Raw genomic sequence first — 18,932 nt, 5'->3', positions numbered from 1 at the left:
TGATGATTATATAAATATATATGTACCAAGATAAATTTCTTATAAAATATTAAATTTTAACAAATAAATATATGTATAAGAAGATAAGGCAAAAGAAAAATGTTAAGTATCCAGTTCTCTGATAACTGTGAATTGTATTCTTTTTGTCTCACCCCATTTTTTTTTTTTCCTATGGCCACATCCATGGCATATGCAAGTTCCCAAACCAGGAAGTGAATCCAATCCACAGCTGTGACATACACTGCACCTGCAGCAATACCAGATCCTTTAACCCACTGCACTGGGTTGGAGATCGAACTCATGCCTCCACAGTGACCTGAGCCACTGCAGTCAAATTCTTAACCCACTGCACCACAGCGGGAACCAAGTATTTGATTTGGCTGTAAGATTGAACTAGGCAGCCATATATTTTTTTAAGTACTCCAGAATACTTAAAACCAAAATGTTTATAAACATTTTCCAGTGTGACTCTTAAAAAGAATACATTACAGCAAGTAGGCAAGAATTCCAAATACAGGTGTCATTATGGTAGAGTTTAAAGAGGTTATATGTGATGTGTCTGTATTACTGAATGTATATGTCCTTAGTGAGATTTAAGGAACACATTTCTTAGTTTTTGTTATTTTATATATTCCATGAGTCATTTTAAGAGACTGTTACCCTGATAAACTTCTCCACAAAAAGTTCAGATACACTTACCACACTGCAGTGACTCATCAGAGCCATCTCCACAGTCATCGTCATGGTCACAAACAAACTGCTTAGGGATGCAGACTTTATTATGGCACATGAAAGCATTTTCATCACATGTATTATTGGGAGCTAAGAAAGACATCACAAAACAATTAAGTTAGATGAGCATCTATTTTTTTCTTCCCCCACATTAGGAGTTTGGGGAATACATGTTGTTATATTCAAGACACTCAATAATTCATGGTCATTTAAAAAATACAACTTAGCTCAATACACCAGATAAATTAATAATATATATTAAGATGTTTATCAATATAACTAGTATTTGAATATATAAACATAAATATATATAATATGAGGTTTTAGTTTAATATGTACAAGAATTCTGGAGTGACTGAAATTTTAAGTCATTTAGCAATTTGTAAGTTTGCTAAAGGATGAATTCAAAGGTTTATATGTGATAAGAAAAATCACTCAACTGTAATAACGTGGCTGTATTTTTTCTCACCTCATGCCTTAGTAATGCCGTAAAGTGATAAAAACCTTGCTTCTCTGTGAAAAATGGACCTGAAAAGATCACTAAGTGCTAAAGCTTATGATGGAAGTGAAAAGAAAATCAAAAGAGCTAAGAAAGTTACTGTTTTCAAGAAGAAAATACAACTTCTGTGTGACTTCAAGAGTAGTGTTGAAATACATTAAGATTTATGGTGAGATAAGCCCAATCATAAATGTATACCAAATTAGGAATATCAGTCCATGAAATAGAATACTGATCCTTTTAAAATACAGATCCATGAAAGTATTCTCTAGCAAGGGCCCTAACCAGCAGGAAAATGTTGTTGATTAAAATATGCAATAAAACTTTAGCAAAAGTCTAAAAGTGGTAACTTGTACAGAGGCAATAAACTTTAATAGTATATGCATAGCATCATAAAGGTTTGATCATTTAAATATTTTGAATTACCTTTTCTTACATACAAAGGATAAATGCCGTACTTAAGATCTAGGATATTTCAAATGTTAAGAATCTATTCTATGATAGATATTAATTAAGCTTATTGTAGTAACCATTTTGCAGTTAAGATATACATTTACCAAATCATTATATTACACACCTAAAACTAACACAGTATTGCAAGTCAATTACATCTTAATTTTTTAAGTTAAAAAAAAAATCTGTATGTTATTATAGTACACTGGAAAGAGGAAGTCTTTGCTAAAAATTACTCTGCAACTTAAAATTTTAACCTAAGGAAGCTATTTATCTTCTTGGGGTATCTGTTTAATGGGGATAATAAAAACTATCTGTTAATTTTCTCACAAGAATTAGATAAGGTAAATGAATTAGATCAGCTCATTGTAGGTACTCAATAAATTCCTAGGTGCTCTTTCAATTCCTATCTATACAATAATTATTTTTGGCCAATTCCTACAAGCACTTCACTGAGATACTGTGGGAATTCAATAATGTAAATAAAAGCACCTACCAAAATAACTGATGTACAACAGGCACTTGAAAAAATGTCTTACAGTCTCTCTGCTTCATGTCTTAATAGGTACTCTCCTCTACCTAGAACACTTCTCTTTCTTCTTTGTCCTTCACAACTCAGATATTATTCTTTCTTTGAAATCCTTTCAAGAGACTTCTAGGCATTTTGCACAATATTTCTTTGTGATGAGCTAGTATATTTTCTCCATATCATCCTTACATTTCAGATATTATAATTATTCTTTCACATGCCTATCAGCTCCTGATCCCCAAACAGCCCCATACTATATGAAGAAGGGAAATCTCCTCCTTCAACTCAGTAATGATTGAAATAGAAATATGAGCAGGTAAAACAAAAAGAATTATTTGAATTCAATCAAGTATGACTTATTTGCAACAAATTTATTTTCAAAAATGATCCAGAAGCCACATAGGAGCAGCATTAAAATTTGCCCATTATAATCAAAGCAAAACTCAATTACTAATCACTACTCTAACTTTGAACTGTGTGACAGCTTATATAACTCAAGTGAATTATGCCAATTCTAATACATGAATTATTCTTTAAACACTAAGCTACAGAGGCTTATTTGGCATTAATGCTTTCAGGTCACTTGAGTACAATTTGTTGTATTTTAACATAATTTACTTAATAGCACCCATGTGGCCCCTAAGTGTTAACATGCCTCCCAGAGCATTAACTCACTACAACAGCAACAGTATACAGGGACCATCTGGAACCCTGAATTGATGCATAATCCTTTACTGTGTAGCCCTCAGTGGCCCCATTGACCTTTATAGACACACATATCAGTTTCAAGATCAAAGTGATTTATTCTACAATAGCATGAGTTCTGTGCACACAAGCCTGCCTCAAAGTCTTCTTTTACCATCTCTGCTTTAAATATCCCCCATATACACACTCCCACATACACACACTATTACATCATCACTTTAGTTTTAAAGACCTGAAGACAGGCCATCTTAGAGATAACTGGAAGACTTCGCATTAATGAGCAGAGTTAACAGCACTGTTCTTGATAAACTGTTCAGCTCAAAAGATTCCCGTATGTGACCTTGGGATGAGCATTCAAATATTCAGTCCTTTCTTTCTCCTGATCATGCAAAAGAATGCACCTAAACTTTATTATTGAGTAATTCCCTGAAAATTTCCTGAGGTGACCTAAAGATAGAAACTTAGTAAATTGTCTGGCCTCCAAAGGTGTTCCTCTGATTCCCCAGGTATAGCCAGACTATTTTTACCTGACCTCAGGGTTAATATCCTATGCATAGAACTAATAGGTGTTTACCTTCGATCAGTAGTTATTTAAGATCACAGTGGCCCTTAACAGAGTATCTGTAATAGGCAGCCTAGAAGTCTTCAAGAGGAGTGTGGGATGGGGAGAGAGGGAAGACGTTAAAAAGAAAGTAACAAGCCTGTCACATTCACACATACATAGGGTGGGTACAATATCTCAGAAATGAAGTTTCCATGCATCAAAAATGATCTAAAAATGAATAATCCCACTGTGCATGTTGGAAACAATCTGAACAGTGGTTAGAAAGGTTGCTGAACTACTATGATGACAACATCCTACGTGCCTAATTCTGATACTACCTATGAGTCCAGGGATGGGGAAAGTGAGAGTAAAGGAGAATATGGTGAGTACTACAAAAGCAAATGTCTGAGGATGCTGCAGCAGCTTTCTTTCATCAACTGTCCCATAGTTTCATACCACATCCTGCTGTGGAGAGCTCATCGCTTCCATTCGGACAGTCCCTTTCACCATCACACAGCCAGTGTCGAGGCACACAAGCATGGGAGCCCTGGCAGCTGAACATGTCAGCCGCACAGGTGATGGCACCTGAAACCCATAGGAAAAAAAAAAAATGCCATTAAGGTAACACACAGCATGTCCGCTGAGAAAGATCATCATTTACATTTCCTATACAGACAAGAAGGCAAGCAGAAGAATGTCACTGACAAGGAAGAACCTGTAGCTATTTGGAATCGTCAATTATTGTCCTTCCTGTATGGATGGTTTCCTCTCAAGACGCATTCCTTCTCAATAGCAAGTATTCTGTGTCTTAAAGCATGGCAGAAGATAATAAGAATTCTTTCTCCTTGCAAAGTGTGGCAAAGTCACATTAGAGAAATGTCATTGAATTGTGAAAAAAATGAGATAAAATTAAAAAGAACTGACCTATAAGGATAATAAATAATCATCGCATTTTATTACTTAATATATGCAAAGCACTTAACATAGTAACTTATTTAATCCTCAGAATCACCCCAAATGGTAGAACTATCATTTATCTCATTTCACAGAAAAGGAAACTGTGGTTATGAGAAGTTGAAAAGCTTGCAGGAAGTCACAATTTGCACATGTTGAGATGGGAGTCCAAAACATTTTGATTCTTGAGCACATACTCTTAACCACTAATATCATTATTGTCATTCCCTACCTTGTGTGGTTGAAAAGTATAATGTATGCATGTTTCCTTTGCTTTTACACTTAATAAACAGAATCTACCTTTTCTTTGCTCTATCAATTCAATGTCCCTTTAGTTGCATGATGTTATTTTCAAATGCATACAGAAAAAAAAAAAATGCTTGTTAACTTTGAAAGTAAATTCAAAGGGTCATGAGTAATCTCTCCTTGTTTCTCCTTAGGCATAGGGTAATCATATGAAATTAGAAAATGAATCTTTCTCCTGATATTTCCCTAGCCCCAAGTATAGTCATATCGGATTGTTATGGATATAAAATATTTGTTGAGTGAATCAGTAACATACTTCCCAAATATAACTTCTCTTTAATTTCATTTTCTTGTGAACAAATGCTCCCCATAGGATAGATGCTAAAAAAACAATTTGTAAGCATTATTTTTAAAATGTTACTATCTCTAGAAAATATGACTGCCTGGATTGATGAAAGATAGTTGTTTCCAAGCATTTAAAGCTAATTTAATTGTATTATAAATTACCAGCTTGCTTTATAGTCATAAAATTGTTATGAGAAAAAAAATGTTTTTCAATGCAATAGTTTCAATATGGGAGGACAGCAGAGTGACAAAGTGGGACACCCACCCACTTTGTTGATCTCTTTCAAAATAAACATGCCTGTTCCTGACATACACTTTAACTTGGAGGACAGATGGCAAGGGGAGGTTGAAAAGTCTCCCAGGTAATTCAGATTTCCTTATTTGATTGAGGATCAATGTTAACAGAAAAGGGTTTAATATGATATCTATTACTAGAAGAAATTATAAAGAAAATCTATTAAACAAATTTTGCTTTAATCGAAAAATGAATTTACCTGTTATCTACTGTCTTTAGTGCTTTCTGTAATAAAATTCTCTTCCTACAAAGTTATTTTTACATTATTCCTGCATATTATTTATCTTTTCAAGTTTTCCATAAAAATCATAGAGTGTCATATTAACTATTATACTCTCAAGTAGTGCTTTAATTTTCATAATATTTTTATAAAGCTGGAGATGTAAAAAATGCATTCTTCCTGCTAAGGAAGTTTGATCCACCTAAAACTCCTTGTCTAGCTTTTTATTATCACTCCAATTTATTCTCAAGGTAGGCATAATAGATATAGCATTGATTAGGCTGTTGAGAAATTTAATTCTGTATGACCTTGCAGAAAACTAATGTCTGAATTTCACTCTAAAATGAGGGGTATGAGTAGATATACTAAGATACCTCAAACTATAAAATGCCATAACACTCTTTGCTGCTAATTTTCTGGCTCCCGTGAAAGTGGTTCAACAGATTCTGCATTAAGAGGATGCCAAAATATCATGGTCAATTAGAAAGAAAATGAGCCAAAGAAAAATTCATGGATTCCTTCCACAGTTTTCACTGTCATCTGGAGACACATTGCCTTTCTCAGGGAAATTAATCCCAAGGGAAAAGGAATACAAGCTGAAAGAATTCTACCAGATGCATTTTGTGTAACTACTCAGATACAATATTTGATTGGTAAGAGTTACTATCTAACTTAGTAACTATTTCAGAAACCTGAATTCTGGTCCTAGTTTTCATCATTGATTCACTGAGTGACCTCAAGCAAACTTAGCTTCCTGAGATCTCCTTTCTTCATCTATCACGTGATGGAGGTGAACCAGACTATGGTTTTCAAAATTGAATCCTCAGATCCCAAGTCAGAACCACTATATGCTTATGAAAAAAAGAATATATTTACAGCCTACATTAGAATATTTGGAGGTGGGGATTAAGAATCTATATTTTGTTTTTTTACTTAATGAATTTTATTACAAGGAATCTACATTTTAACAAACCCCTGAGAGGACTTTTTCAAGTGAAGATTGGAAGCTACTGAGATAAATTATTTATAAAGTTCATTTCCAATCCTAAAATATTAAGTTCAGTTTATTGATTGACACTTGGTTTAGAGCACTAGTTTTATCTGACAACAACTTGGTAGTTAGTATATAAATGGCAACCTGTGACTAAATTAAATCGACTGGATGTTTTGACAACAAGTAAACATGTCCATTACCATTAAATCTTTAAAAAATTATCAGGACATTGGTAGACATTGATGTGCCAGTACCATTCAGAAAAATAATGAGGGAAATAGGAGAAACAAAACAAAAGAGAATGGAAATAAATTCATTTATATAATACACAATGGCCATGTTAGATGATGACAATAATTACATAAGGCTAATGTTTTGTAATCATTTAACAGGTAAGGAATTTGAGGAAAAAGGAATAAAATGGACTGGCTTGTGGTCACACAACAGAAAAAGATGTATTTATCACCTTCCATTATATTGTGTCCACTCAAAAAGGACAGAGGTATCAGTGGAGTTATTTAGTGTAGAATTATACAAAGGGTCAAAAGCAGGATAATTTTAGAGACTGGGAGGAAACATGCTCAACCTGTTGTAAGTAGACAGACCTTTTGTTAAAAAGAAATATTTGATAGCAAAGAGAAATGAAGTAGTTAAAATAGACTGGCCAGTCATCTAATTAATTACTGATTTATTTTTCCTTACAGAGTTTTTTGTTAGTAATTTTTCCATATTTTATCTTTCTTTATTGTATAAATTGCTTCAGCTATGTAAATAAAAAGTAGATTTGAAGTGGTTTATTACAGGAAAACAAATGGCCTACTTTTCAAGGCTATCTCTGATTTTATATAATGTACAGAGAACTTCAGTTCAGGGTGAACATTATAAATCTGATCTACCTAATTCCATGATAGTGATGTAAAGGACAGGCAAGAACTTCTGAAAATTTTAAAAAAGGTGTTAAGTACACTTAACCCTTAAGTGAGCCTTATTCTATCACTTGGGTCCTTTTCTCTCTTAAATGAGGATGCTAAAAACTATGAAATAGAACCGATATAATGAACAAAGAATATACAGCTATAGGTACAAAGACACATGTGGAAATATATCAGATAGATAAATAGACATATAAATAAATTAGTAAAATGCCTGGGCCAATCATAATAAATCTGTACAGATTAGGTTGATTCCTTCTTATACCTCCTAAAAAATTCATTTAATAATTCAATTTAAATTACTTGTTAAATGCTTGGGATTAATTGAAAGCAATCACATTGGCTTTGTTGTCAATGTAGTTGACATACAGTATGTAAATATAGACATTTGACACTATACCTCTAATCGGATGGAGTTGAATTTTAAATAACACTTTAAAATCATATACAATAACTTTCTTCCTTACTTGCCATTTAAAACAATTCAATATTAGTAGTTATTAAAGTACACACACATGCGCACATAGGCATGCACACACACAGCATGTGTGACTTACAGCAGTATAGGCCAATATAATAAATTTTGAGGGCAATTTAGGGATACATATCAAGAGCAATGAAAAAGTTTTCAATCACTTGATCCAAGTAATCCCAATCACTGAGATCTATTCCTAAGATCTCAACAAAGCCCAGAAATACAATTTGCAAATACATTCACACTGTATATATAAAAATAGTAGACCAATAGATTGTCATGAAAAAATAAAAAGTTACATCAAAATGTACAGACATATGTTAATGTCAAGTTTAACAAAGTAGAAAACAAAGTTTTCTGTATGTGCTAAAACAATAGAGCATATGTATCACATTCCTAAAAACTGAATGAGAACACAGAAGAAACAACTCACCACAAGTGCTATCACTTTCATCTAATCCATCTCCACAATCATCCTCTCCATCACAAACCCAGTGTTTAGATATACATTTTTGTGCAGAACATGCAAACTGGTTCCAAGAACAAGAGGAATCTAGAAGACAAACAAGACTATTTTAGGTGCGAAAGAAAAAATAAATCATTTGCAACCATTTTAGGAAAGACCTGACAGTGAGTCAGTTCTTCTTTAGACTTTGCTAAAACCAGCCATCCCACATAAAACAAGCTAAATTCCTCTTCTTTATGACAGTTCTAGAAAATTTTGACAAGAGTTTGAATATTCCCTCTGAGTTACCCAGTTATAGAATATTGTTCCTTCAACATAATCTCACAGGGTTTGTCTTTGAACTAGTCCTTACACTGTTCACTCTCCCTAAGTATATTCCTATCTTTTTTTTAACTTGTCATGTACAGATACAAAATAAAATAAATATTCCAGGTATGGTCTAGTTCTTTCCAATTTTTAATCCATTTTTGAACAGTTGGATAAAAAAATAAATTTACATCCTAGGCAAGGCCACAAATATGAACTCACCATCATATACATTTGTTTTTAAAATGATATGATTCAGGGGGTTTTAGTGTGACGACAGGCCAACAGCTCTGTATCTATATATACTTAACATTTTTATGTTTTTGTTTCTCTTCTTTGGGAACACTTTAGTCTAACACTCAAATTCACTGGCATGGTGGCTGGAATTTTATTACCAAATTATGCATTTATAACAATGTACTCCATTCATTTCTAAAATTTGTGATTATTCTTCTACACCGTCAGTCTATCACCAGGAAACACCCAAGAATAAAATCCAACCAAATTAATATAAATGAAAATAAAAATAAAAATTTGATTTTAATCTTACAAGCTATTTAAAATCTTTGCATCTTTATTTAAAATACATGACCTGTTAAAAGAGAAACATTTAGAAAAACTCAAGTCTAGAAAAAATAAAATTAAAGATGACATAACCTTATATACAATGGCTTCTTTACCAGAAATTAAGACCTACTTAAAGATTGTTTATCTAGTTCTTATAAGGTTCTCTGTTAATCTTGCTCAGAATCTGTCTCTAATATAAAGATATACAGCATCTTAATCAAACAAAATGCACCCTCATATTTCATAATGACATTTACTTTTACGGCAATTTGACATTTCTTAGACAATCCATTTTTAATCTATTTTCCTACTCTATCTACCATAGTGTAAGCTATATTTGTGTTAAATCAAAAGAATGAATACATGCTTTTTTAGAAATTGTTTTGGCCTGGAAATCATAAAATCCATAAATTTTATTAAATAAAATTTTAAAATGCTTTATTACCTTGCCAAGTGAAATGAAATGTACACACATGGAAATTAAGTGTGTGGTAACAGATGACAGTTTGAAGAAATGCAAGTTTAAGTATACTATTTTAATCTAAACATATAATAAGTAGAAACATTTAGGATGATAATAGTAACAGGTAGAAAGAATATAATGTGTTGTATGAGCTAAATCTTTATTTTTCACAGCAGAAGGTAAATATATTAGCATTTAAAGTTAATAAATCAGGAAATGAAGGTATATCATTCATATTGATGGAGATAATCACTGACAAAAATAGAAAAGATTAAAGGAAAAAGCTGGATGGGAGATTGCTATTCTCCACTATAAGTTCCTCTGTTCCACTTTAATTTTTACCATTTTGTGTTATTTAATAAAACTAAATGTTAATATCAATTAGCAATATTTGTATAAAATTTCTATGTATATAAATAATAATATGGTTTGTAAAAGTAAAGCAAGATGCAATGTCTCACCACAATAGGATTCATCAAGTCCATCCTCACAATCTTTCTGACCATCACATATCCAGGTATTCAAAATGCATCTTCCAGTAGGACAACCAAAATAATTTTCTTCACATTTGTGTTTGTTTTGAACTGTGATAAAATATAGAATGTAATGTCAAATCATTTAAATTAAATCTTAGACCTCTGCAATAATAAGCAGATAACAAAGCAATAATACTCCTTGAACTGGAAGAGATATGTAACAAGAAAAGATTAAAAAAGAGCTGAGATGTTCTTTGCAAGAATGCCCAGGTCATGAAAACCAAGGAATAACTAAAAAACTGGCACAAACCAGAGGAGACCAGGGGCACATGGTAACCAGATCTGATCTAGGATTGGATCCTGGATCAGAAAGAGGAGACAAATGGAAAAACTGGTTAAACCCAAATAATGTGGAATTTAGCTAATCAAAAAAACTGAGATGAGTATAAAATGAATAAGTATAAGGCCAAAGGATCATCTTCTTCTGTGGATGATATTTTTAATTCCATACTTATAAAAATAAATTAATTTATACCCCCTGAGAGCACATACAAAATACTAGATTTTTACCTTTACTGGATGTCATTGATTCCCTTGCATCTCTAGGTTTATACAGATTTAGAGTGACTGACTCATGGCCAATCAGGAAGTAAATCTCAAGAGTACACATGTAAATCACACAGTAGTGATGCATTATGACCATTTTAAAATAACAAAATTGACTTCCATTTTATTTTCTTAAATGCTAAATTTGTAGATCTAATTAAAAATGAAAAGTACTTGTGTTCTACATCTTACTTTTTCTTAGCATATTGTGCCTAGATAACAAGATATTTAGACTAAACTTTTACTGGCTTGTTGTATGTCTGCCCACTTATTTCCTAAGTCTACATGACTGCCTCTTTCCTTCTTTTCCAATATAATCACAAGTCTCTATTACTGTTTAAACTTAATTTTCAAAATAATTTATTAGTTGTAGATGTATATAAAGACTACAAAAAGTAAAAAATATATTTATAAGTTTAGTGAATATTTGTTTATTGTGACTTCAAAATAATTTAAAAATTAACTAGTATAAACACCCAATTTTCTAAAACAATGTTTCTATATTTTTTAATGTTTTGTACAATGAAGAGTAAAATATTTTTTAAAATGTGGGAGAGTTGTAGTGAGTCACAATTCAGCGCCTCCAGAGATGTTCTCCAGTTCCTCTCAGGATTCAGCAAGTCTTTTTAAACCCAGAAGGAACATCACAGAGTGTTAGACACTGATGAGCAGAAACAAAAAAAACAAAAGAAAAGAAATATACTATTGCCCAGTTAATACATTATGTACCATTAATAATATTAAAGTATTTATAGTAGATCATATGTGTACATGTATGTGTGTGTGTACACACTAGCATGTGGAATACCCACAAATTAATTTCTAAAATATTGCAAAAAATTATCATATGTCAACTAAACATGGAAAAAGTAAGTGTATACAACAGCAGGTTTCATGGGGACAAAAGAGCAATATGAGAACACATGTAATAGTTTCCTACATACCATATCTACTTCCAGTCATGGCAATTTTACAATTTTCTTTCTGGTGTTATTATATATTTTTAAAATATGTTTACTCAATTAGTTAGAAAGAAACAAGGTCATGACCTTCTCATGGAAAGATAAGATGACAATTTTCAGTGCTTATGTAGGTAAAGATGGCTAATAGTCAGATATACATATACCTTTCTGACCTTGATTTAGTAATGTTACAGTAATCATAACTATTACCCATACTACTATGCCAGAAGATTGTGTAATTGCATCAAATAGCCTAACATGGGAATACAAGCTGTAAAATAACATGAGTAAAAGCCAATGGTAAGAAACAGTCTTCCTCCCTTTAGCCTCTGCCTAGTTTTCGCTCAGTATGTATTACTTCAGTGAAAACTTTATAGACTACATATTTTAAGATGTAATAATCAACTTTAGAAGATTAATGATGAAATGAAGAAGAAAAAGGAAAATGATCCAAATATAGAACAAATCACTCAAGTATCATTCCATAAGTCATTAAAAAATATAAATTGGCATGTTTAGAACATGATGATTATTTTTAATTTAATCTACAATATCTGTATCAAAAATTAAAATTAAGGCGCTCCTGTCGTGACTCAGCAGGTTAAGAACCTGACTGGTATCCATGTGGATGAGGGTTTTATCCCTGGCCTCACTCAATGGGTTAAGAATCCATCATTGCCTTGATTTGTGGTACAAGTCTCAGCTGTGGCTCAGATCTGGTGTTGCTGTGGCTGTGGCAAAGGCTGGCAGCTGCAGCTCCAATTCAGCTCTTAGCCTGGGAACTTCCATATGCCACAGGTGCGGCCCTGAAAAGAAAAAAAAAAAAAGAAGAGAATTAAAATTAATAAGTTTATTCTGCACAAGCAGCCCCTAAATCTTTAACACAAAGACTTTTTCTTTCTGGAAATTACCTGGGCATTTTAATTCATCTGAATAGTCTCCACAGTCGTTAGACCCATCACATATCCAGGTCGGCAGAACACACAGTGAGGTAGAATTACATCTTATGAACCCTGCGGATTTCACTCCAAGTTTATAGAAATATGTACAGTCTGTATTATCTATAAGGAGGTAAACAGAAAAATGAAAAACACCTCATCTGTGAAGATTATGAGCCTTCTATGTAGGTCATAGAAACAGGAAAATTTAACCTCATTTGAAGAAGTATACAATTATCCTACACAACAGGGGTTAATTACATATCAGTTCTGGACAAGGTTCAGTGGAGAGGTGGACACTGTTCAATGTAATGCCAAAGGTGCATAGGCATGAACAAACAAAAGGAAATGGAATATCTTACTGCAATTCTTTTCATCTGAAGCATCTGCACAATCTATGTTCTGGTTGCATCGTGCTGATCTTGGAATGCACGACCCATCTGCACAGCGGAACTCAACAGAATCACAGGTTGATACTAGAAAAACAGGTAAATAAATAAATAGATTAGACAGAAAGTGACTCCTTGCTTTAACATTTTGAGTACTTTAATTAATTTTTATAATTTTGTTTGGTTTTGCCTTTTTAATTCTAGGCAGTCAAACCTGGCCCATGGCCCCCACCACCAAGCTTGGGTTAGATGCCTCAATATATCTTCCCATCACAGGGATCGTCCACACTTTGTGGTACTTATAATACTGCATTGCAATTGCCTGTTTATTTATCTCTCGTCGTTAAATTGAAGTTGCATGAAAGCAGAGACCGTGGCTTGTTTTCCGTGATCATACCAGTCCAGCTCTAAGCCAACAAATAAAAAACTGTTGCTGAAAATTCCCTCTCCTTCCAATTTAAAAAGTACAAAGTTTTGATGCTAAGCAAATGCCTGAATGTGTACAGAGAAATCCCAATCTGTCTGCTAAGAAGAACATTCCCTGCTATGATTAAGACAGAGACAGACAGACGGAGACTGAGCAGGAAAAACCACTGAGCATTTGTTTCATTACTCAAAGAGGGAATGGTTCAGCATTGCTAGAAAGTCATCATGCTATGTTATTCTCCTTTACATGGCCATCTCACTAACATTTGGTATAGGAAATATGGGTGCCAAGAAACATATAAATGTGGTATTGCTTCTCTCTGTTGTTGGAAAGTATGGCTTTCCAATTCCTTGCTGTGCTTAAATGAAAATCAGTTTCGATATGCTACTGTCATTATATATACTTTATACAGAATTCTTACTCTTAATCATATATTCCTTCCACTTTGCTTACACATTCATTACCATATAATGGTTTCTAGCAATATGTTGTGAACAGGTGCATGGCATGCTTTGTGTGTTAGATTAATTTAGGTGAGATTTTTATTCCAAATTCAAACTTCCACAGGTTGATTATGTTAACGTACAACCCGAAGGGCTCTCTGATTATGCCATTTTTACTAGTGTTGATATTTTAAAGAGCCTATTTAATTATAAATATAAATTATATCAATTGCAAATGGTTAAAATGCTATCTTAAAATATGCAAATTTTACTCAAAGGTGCATATGTCATTTGTATTTTATAATGCACTGCTCTTATTATATTTAATTGTATCTTATAAATGTATTCTTATTTGTGTTTAAATGATGATTAGAATAAATGTTTTATTTACAATTTGCAATTATAATTGCTTCACTATTTTCTTCATTAAAAATTACATTTTATCATGTGAAAAAGATAATGCTATTATAAGTAGAGATAAACACACTGTTCCAAACAAGAAAAAATAGATTTTTTATGTCTAAATAAAGAAAAAACTTCCATATTCTTTTCAATTACATTTCACATTCAGTATTTAATGGAAAAAATAAATGGAATATATAACAGAAAATAATCATAACAGGCATATACATTTTGTTTCTGACTTTGTTATCTACCAGTAGTCTTCGATTAAGAGGTTGTGTTCCAAAAGATTCCTTATAATCCTTTTATTTAGAGAATAGAATTCATTTCTCTAAAAAACAATATTCTAGATAGTGGTAATACTCCTAAACAAGTCTACAAAGATTTGTCTCATAATTCATAATACACTTGAAGTTTTATCTAATAAGTTTGAGTTTAGGATGCCAGAAAGATGCCAGCGGAGACAGTCACAATCCATTCCACCATCTTCACCTCCCTCCAAACTTCCACAGAGAATCTTCTGTGTACGTGGTAGGGAGTCCATCTGAGTGAGTACTGGCAGCAGGTAGAATGAAGAGGCAAATTATGATTCCATAAACGTGGAGACAGCACACTTATGACAGTTAAGAGGACTGGTGATTCAGAGATTTCACAGTAATGGAGTTGCAAAAACAGTGCTGAGGGCTCTCAGAGGTGGAAGTAAGTGTAAATAATAGTTGTGTGAAGAGCAGAAATGTGGAGCAAGTATAACATGATCTCAGAATTTTGGAAAAATTAAAATAAAAAGAGAAGGATTCTAACTGGATGAACAGAAATTATAACTTCAAAGTTGAGAAGAGTGATTAGGAAAGAGCATTTTAGAGAAGGGCATGGGGAGAACATGAGGCAAGTGGTCAGGAGAACTAGATAGAGGGTGAAATGTTTTTCTCTTATTTTTTTTCCCCTTTTTTCCAATCAAAAATAGGGCTAATGAATCTTGATGAGGAGGGCAAGGACAGCCTTTTAGAGAATGTGAGGTGTGCAAATAGGAACTGCCTGTCCCTTTATTTCTAATTCTACTCCATAGAGTCCATGACTTGATATAGAGGTTTCAGAACAAGCAGAGGGTTAAAGAGTGCAATGGAATTAGAAATATTAAGTGGTTGTACAATTTCATAAATAGCAGGGGCAAAGAGGTTGTGGGGATTAACATCTCCAGCATTTGTAGACAAGGAAAGAGGGTTCTGGGATGGGACAAATCCATGCAAAAAGCAACAATGTCACTTAATAAGTAAGCAAATACTTCTGTCAAAACCTCTTCCTCTCTGGTCCCTCAACTATATTCCTTTCTCACATTATTTGGGTCAGTTCAAGTACCGAAGCTTGCTTCGCCCTTAGGGTGATTGTTGAGGGAGTAAGATGATAGGATTCTTAATTTGTCAAGTGAATATGAAAGCTATCTGACAAATTTTCTTAAAGCTGAAAGTTCAGGAAAAGAGACGAAAAAGTAATGAAGTCTAAATACAGGTAAACTGAGGGAGAAATACTAGACTTTTTCCCTCCAGATAGTCCAAAGGAAAACGTAAGCCTACAAAATATGAATGAAAATATACCTCAGCCACACCAAAAATAACAATGAGACACTAAAAAGAAAGATTTGACAGGGATTGGGATCAAAAGTAGCAGCAAGAGAGAGTAAAACCATTCTTTCTCACATATACTTTCTTAATTTACCTTTTTGACCCACTCTCTTTTCTCCATATCAGTTAAAGCATTTAATGAGATAGGAAATAAATATATAAAATTGATTAGTCTTTCTGTGGTTCTTAGCATGATTCAGATTAAAAAACCTAACTCAATGTTTTCTTTTCCAAATCCCTTGCTCAGCCTGTAGAAAGGGAAGCTGACAAGGAAAAAATGTATTAAATCTGCTGTCCTATCTCTTCTGTTTACTTTCAAACCACATGTTTTATTTAACTTACTGCTTAAGCTCTAAAGGTATTTGAATCCAGAAGGAATGATAACTTCCTGTCCAAGAATCCTTATCCTTTTCCTTTAGTTTGTTGTTTGTAGAATCTTCAAAGATTTGCTGTGAATTTAGGAAAAAAACAAATACCAGTTTCCTCTCCTTTAGGTCGCCTCAGAAATGCTTGCTCTCCAGTCCACCTACAGATGTTCAGGTGACCCAAGGAAGTTCATGTACTTCTCAAAGGGAGTATATTCATCTCAACAGGAAACGGATGAGTGATATCACGCACTCTCCACAAATCTGTTCAAACTCTGACACAACCAGAAGAGGAATATAGAATGACAAACTTTCTGAGCAACTCCTCAGATCCCCCCAGATAGCTTGATGTCTGAGGCTCTCACTCATGAAAGCAACAGCTACAAAGGGGCAGTGATAAAAGATTGATGCGGATTTGGGATTTTGCTTTGCTTCCAAAGAAGAAACCAAAAATAATTCCTTCTAATATCCATTTCCACACTGTAAATAGACCCACTGCCTTGCCAAATTTAAAAAACAATAATGTTCATTACTATTAACATCTAAATTAAACAAATGAAAGTGTAATAGCACTTCAAATAATTTACAGATAGTCCCATCATAACCCCTCTCCATAGCCTATCAAAATATCTCTGTATTTATTGATGTTTTTATTGTATTATTTAAATTTGTAACATTGTACTTTATTTGTATTCAAAATAACACATTGTGTGTGTGTGTGTGTGTGTGTGTGTGTGTGTGTGTGTGCATACCTATATACATACAGCAAAGCACTGTGTTCCCATGTTCGACTGATTATAGAAGGAGTAACTAGAAGAAAAGGCTTGGAGAGATAAGGTTTTTTTTACTATTCTTCCTGAACTTGCTTGTGTGCCTTTTCCTTCATTATTTTTTAGGTACTGTAAGTGTCCATGTGTATGATGGACACACCTATGAATTAATGCTTTATAAGAAACTGGCTTTTAGAAGTTCCTGTTATGGCTCAGTGGTAATGAACCTGACTAATATCCATAAGAATGCGGGTTGGATCCCTGGCCTTGCTCAGTGGGTTAAGAATCCAGCATAGCTGTGAGCTGTGGTGTAGGCTGCAGATGTGGCTTAGATCTGGCATTGCTGTGGCTGTGGCATAGGCCTGCAGCTACAGATCTGATTCAACCCCTAGCCTAGGAATTTCCATACGCCAGCAGAGTGGCCCTTAAAAAAAAAAAAAAAAAAAAAAAAGAAAAGAAACAAACAAACAGAAAAAAGAAACTGGCTTATGGAAAAAGGACACTTAGCTGGGATGTTTTGGCATGAAATGTGCCCTACAAGGATACCATGTGTACAAACTTCATATGAAAGAAAAGCAAATCTAAAAGAAACAACTGTAACAAGTAACCTTCCATCTAAAAAGCTACTTATTTGTTTATCCCAAAGAAGCTAGTCCATTTACTTATGTTTATTAATTTTTAGTATGTAATATTGTGCATACTAGAGTTTCCATGAGCATTTGCGGTTTCAAAAGTACAATTTATACAGAAATAATAACCTTCATGGCATAAGGTTTCATTGTTCTTGTTTCTTAAGCTATCCAACTGTCATGATTTCTATACTGTTGTTATTACAAAATAAAAATTTTGGCAGAAACTTGATTCTCCAACATAGTAGTTCTGTCCCTAAGTATATGGCTAAAACGGTTATAAAACAGAATTTGAGAGTTTAGATTAAAAAGGGAAAATATTATTTTGAGTTATTTAAATTGTTATTCAGTAGCTGATACTAATGTCACTGGGCAGAATAAAACCTATCTATATTTTTGGAAGACTTAATTTTTCAACCACCCAAATAGAAATTTAATAAGCACCTACCATGTACTAGGTAGTATATTTATTAATAAACCCAAACATACTAATTTACTTACTGCTTTTCAAAAAAAATTATTTTCTAAGAAAATCCACAGTAACTTTTTAAATTTCCATGGTTCTTTTCATGAATTTTGTTTTAAAATCTACTTTCTGTAACTCTTGTTCAGTTACCTCACATTCTGCCTTGATATTTTTACTTTTATCCTAGCTGAATGTTTTCATTATATTTTCCTTTCCTGCTTGCAAATAACTGATAGAACATATCTATTTTTTTTTTGCTTCCCTTAGTTTCTTTTACTCCTTTCATCCAAATGTTTAACCATTTCTCTCCACGTACTCCCAGTAAACTACATTTTATTATTTGTAATCTTTTATAGATAATATGAAATAGTAGTTGATTTAATTTGCAAATGTACTTGACTCTTTCTAAACTGTATGTCAACTTAGATGGGTAAACTACTCAAGTGCTTGGCCAAGGTCATATACTCTAAGACGGCAGAGGAACTTTTCAATCTTTTATCATCTATACTTTCTTGAAAATATAGTCTGTATTCACTGTCTTTACTCATTCACCTTTCATATTCTGTTAGAAGTCAACATGATCTGCCTTTTCCTTGCCATTCTACTGAATTGACTCTCTTAAAGGTAACCAGATTATCTCCTATTTTCAAATAAAGTGGACACTACAGTCTGTGTCTCCCTCTTGCCTTCTCTACGATACTTTACAGTGCTAACT

The 18,932-nt window shown here is 33.2% G+C and overlaps 1 protein-coding gene across 1 annotated transcript in view; it reads right to left on the bottom strand.

The window, feature by feature from the left end:
* LRP1B (LDL receptor related protein 1B) overlaps positions 1-18,932 on the bottom strand; it is a 1,887,165-nt gene that overhangs the window by 240,525 nt on the left and 1,627,708 nt on the right. The window contains 6 exon segments of the mRNA XM_021076285.1: positions 700-822; positions 3,919-4,047; positions 8,357-8,476; positions 10,187-10,309; positions 12,681-12,830; positions 13,070-13,183. Of these exon segments, the coding sequence (XP_020931944.1) occupies positions 700-822; positions 3,919-4,047; positions 8,357-8,476; positions 10,187-10,309; positions 12,681-12,830; positions 13,070-13,183 (759 nt within the window).

The sequence above is a fragment of the Sus scrofa genome, chromosome 15 (genome assembly GCF_000003025.6).
Source record: "Sus scrofa isolate TJ Tabasco breed Duroc chromosome 15, Sscrofa11.1, whole genome shotgun sequence".
Lineage (NCBI taxonomy): Eukaryota > Metazoa > Chordata > Mammalia > Artiodactyla > Suidae > Sus > Sus scrofa.
This window is presented reverse-complemented; position numbering and strand designations above follow the sequence as displayed.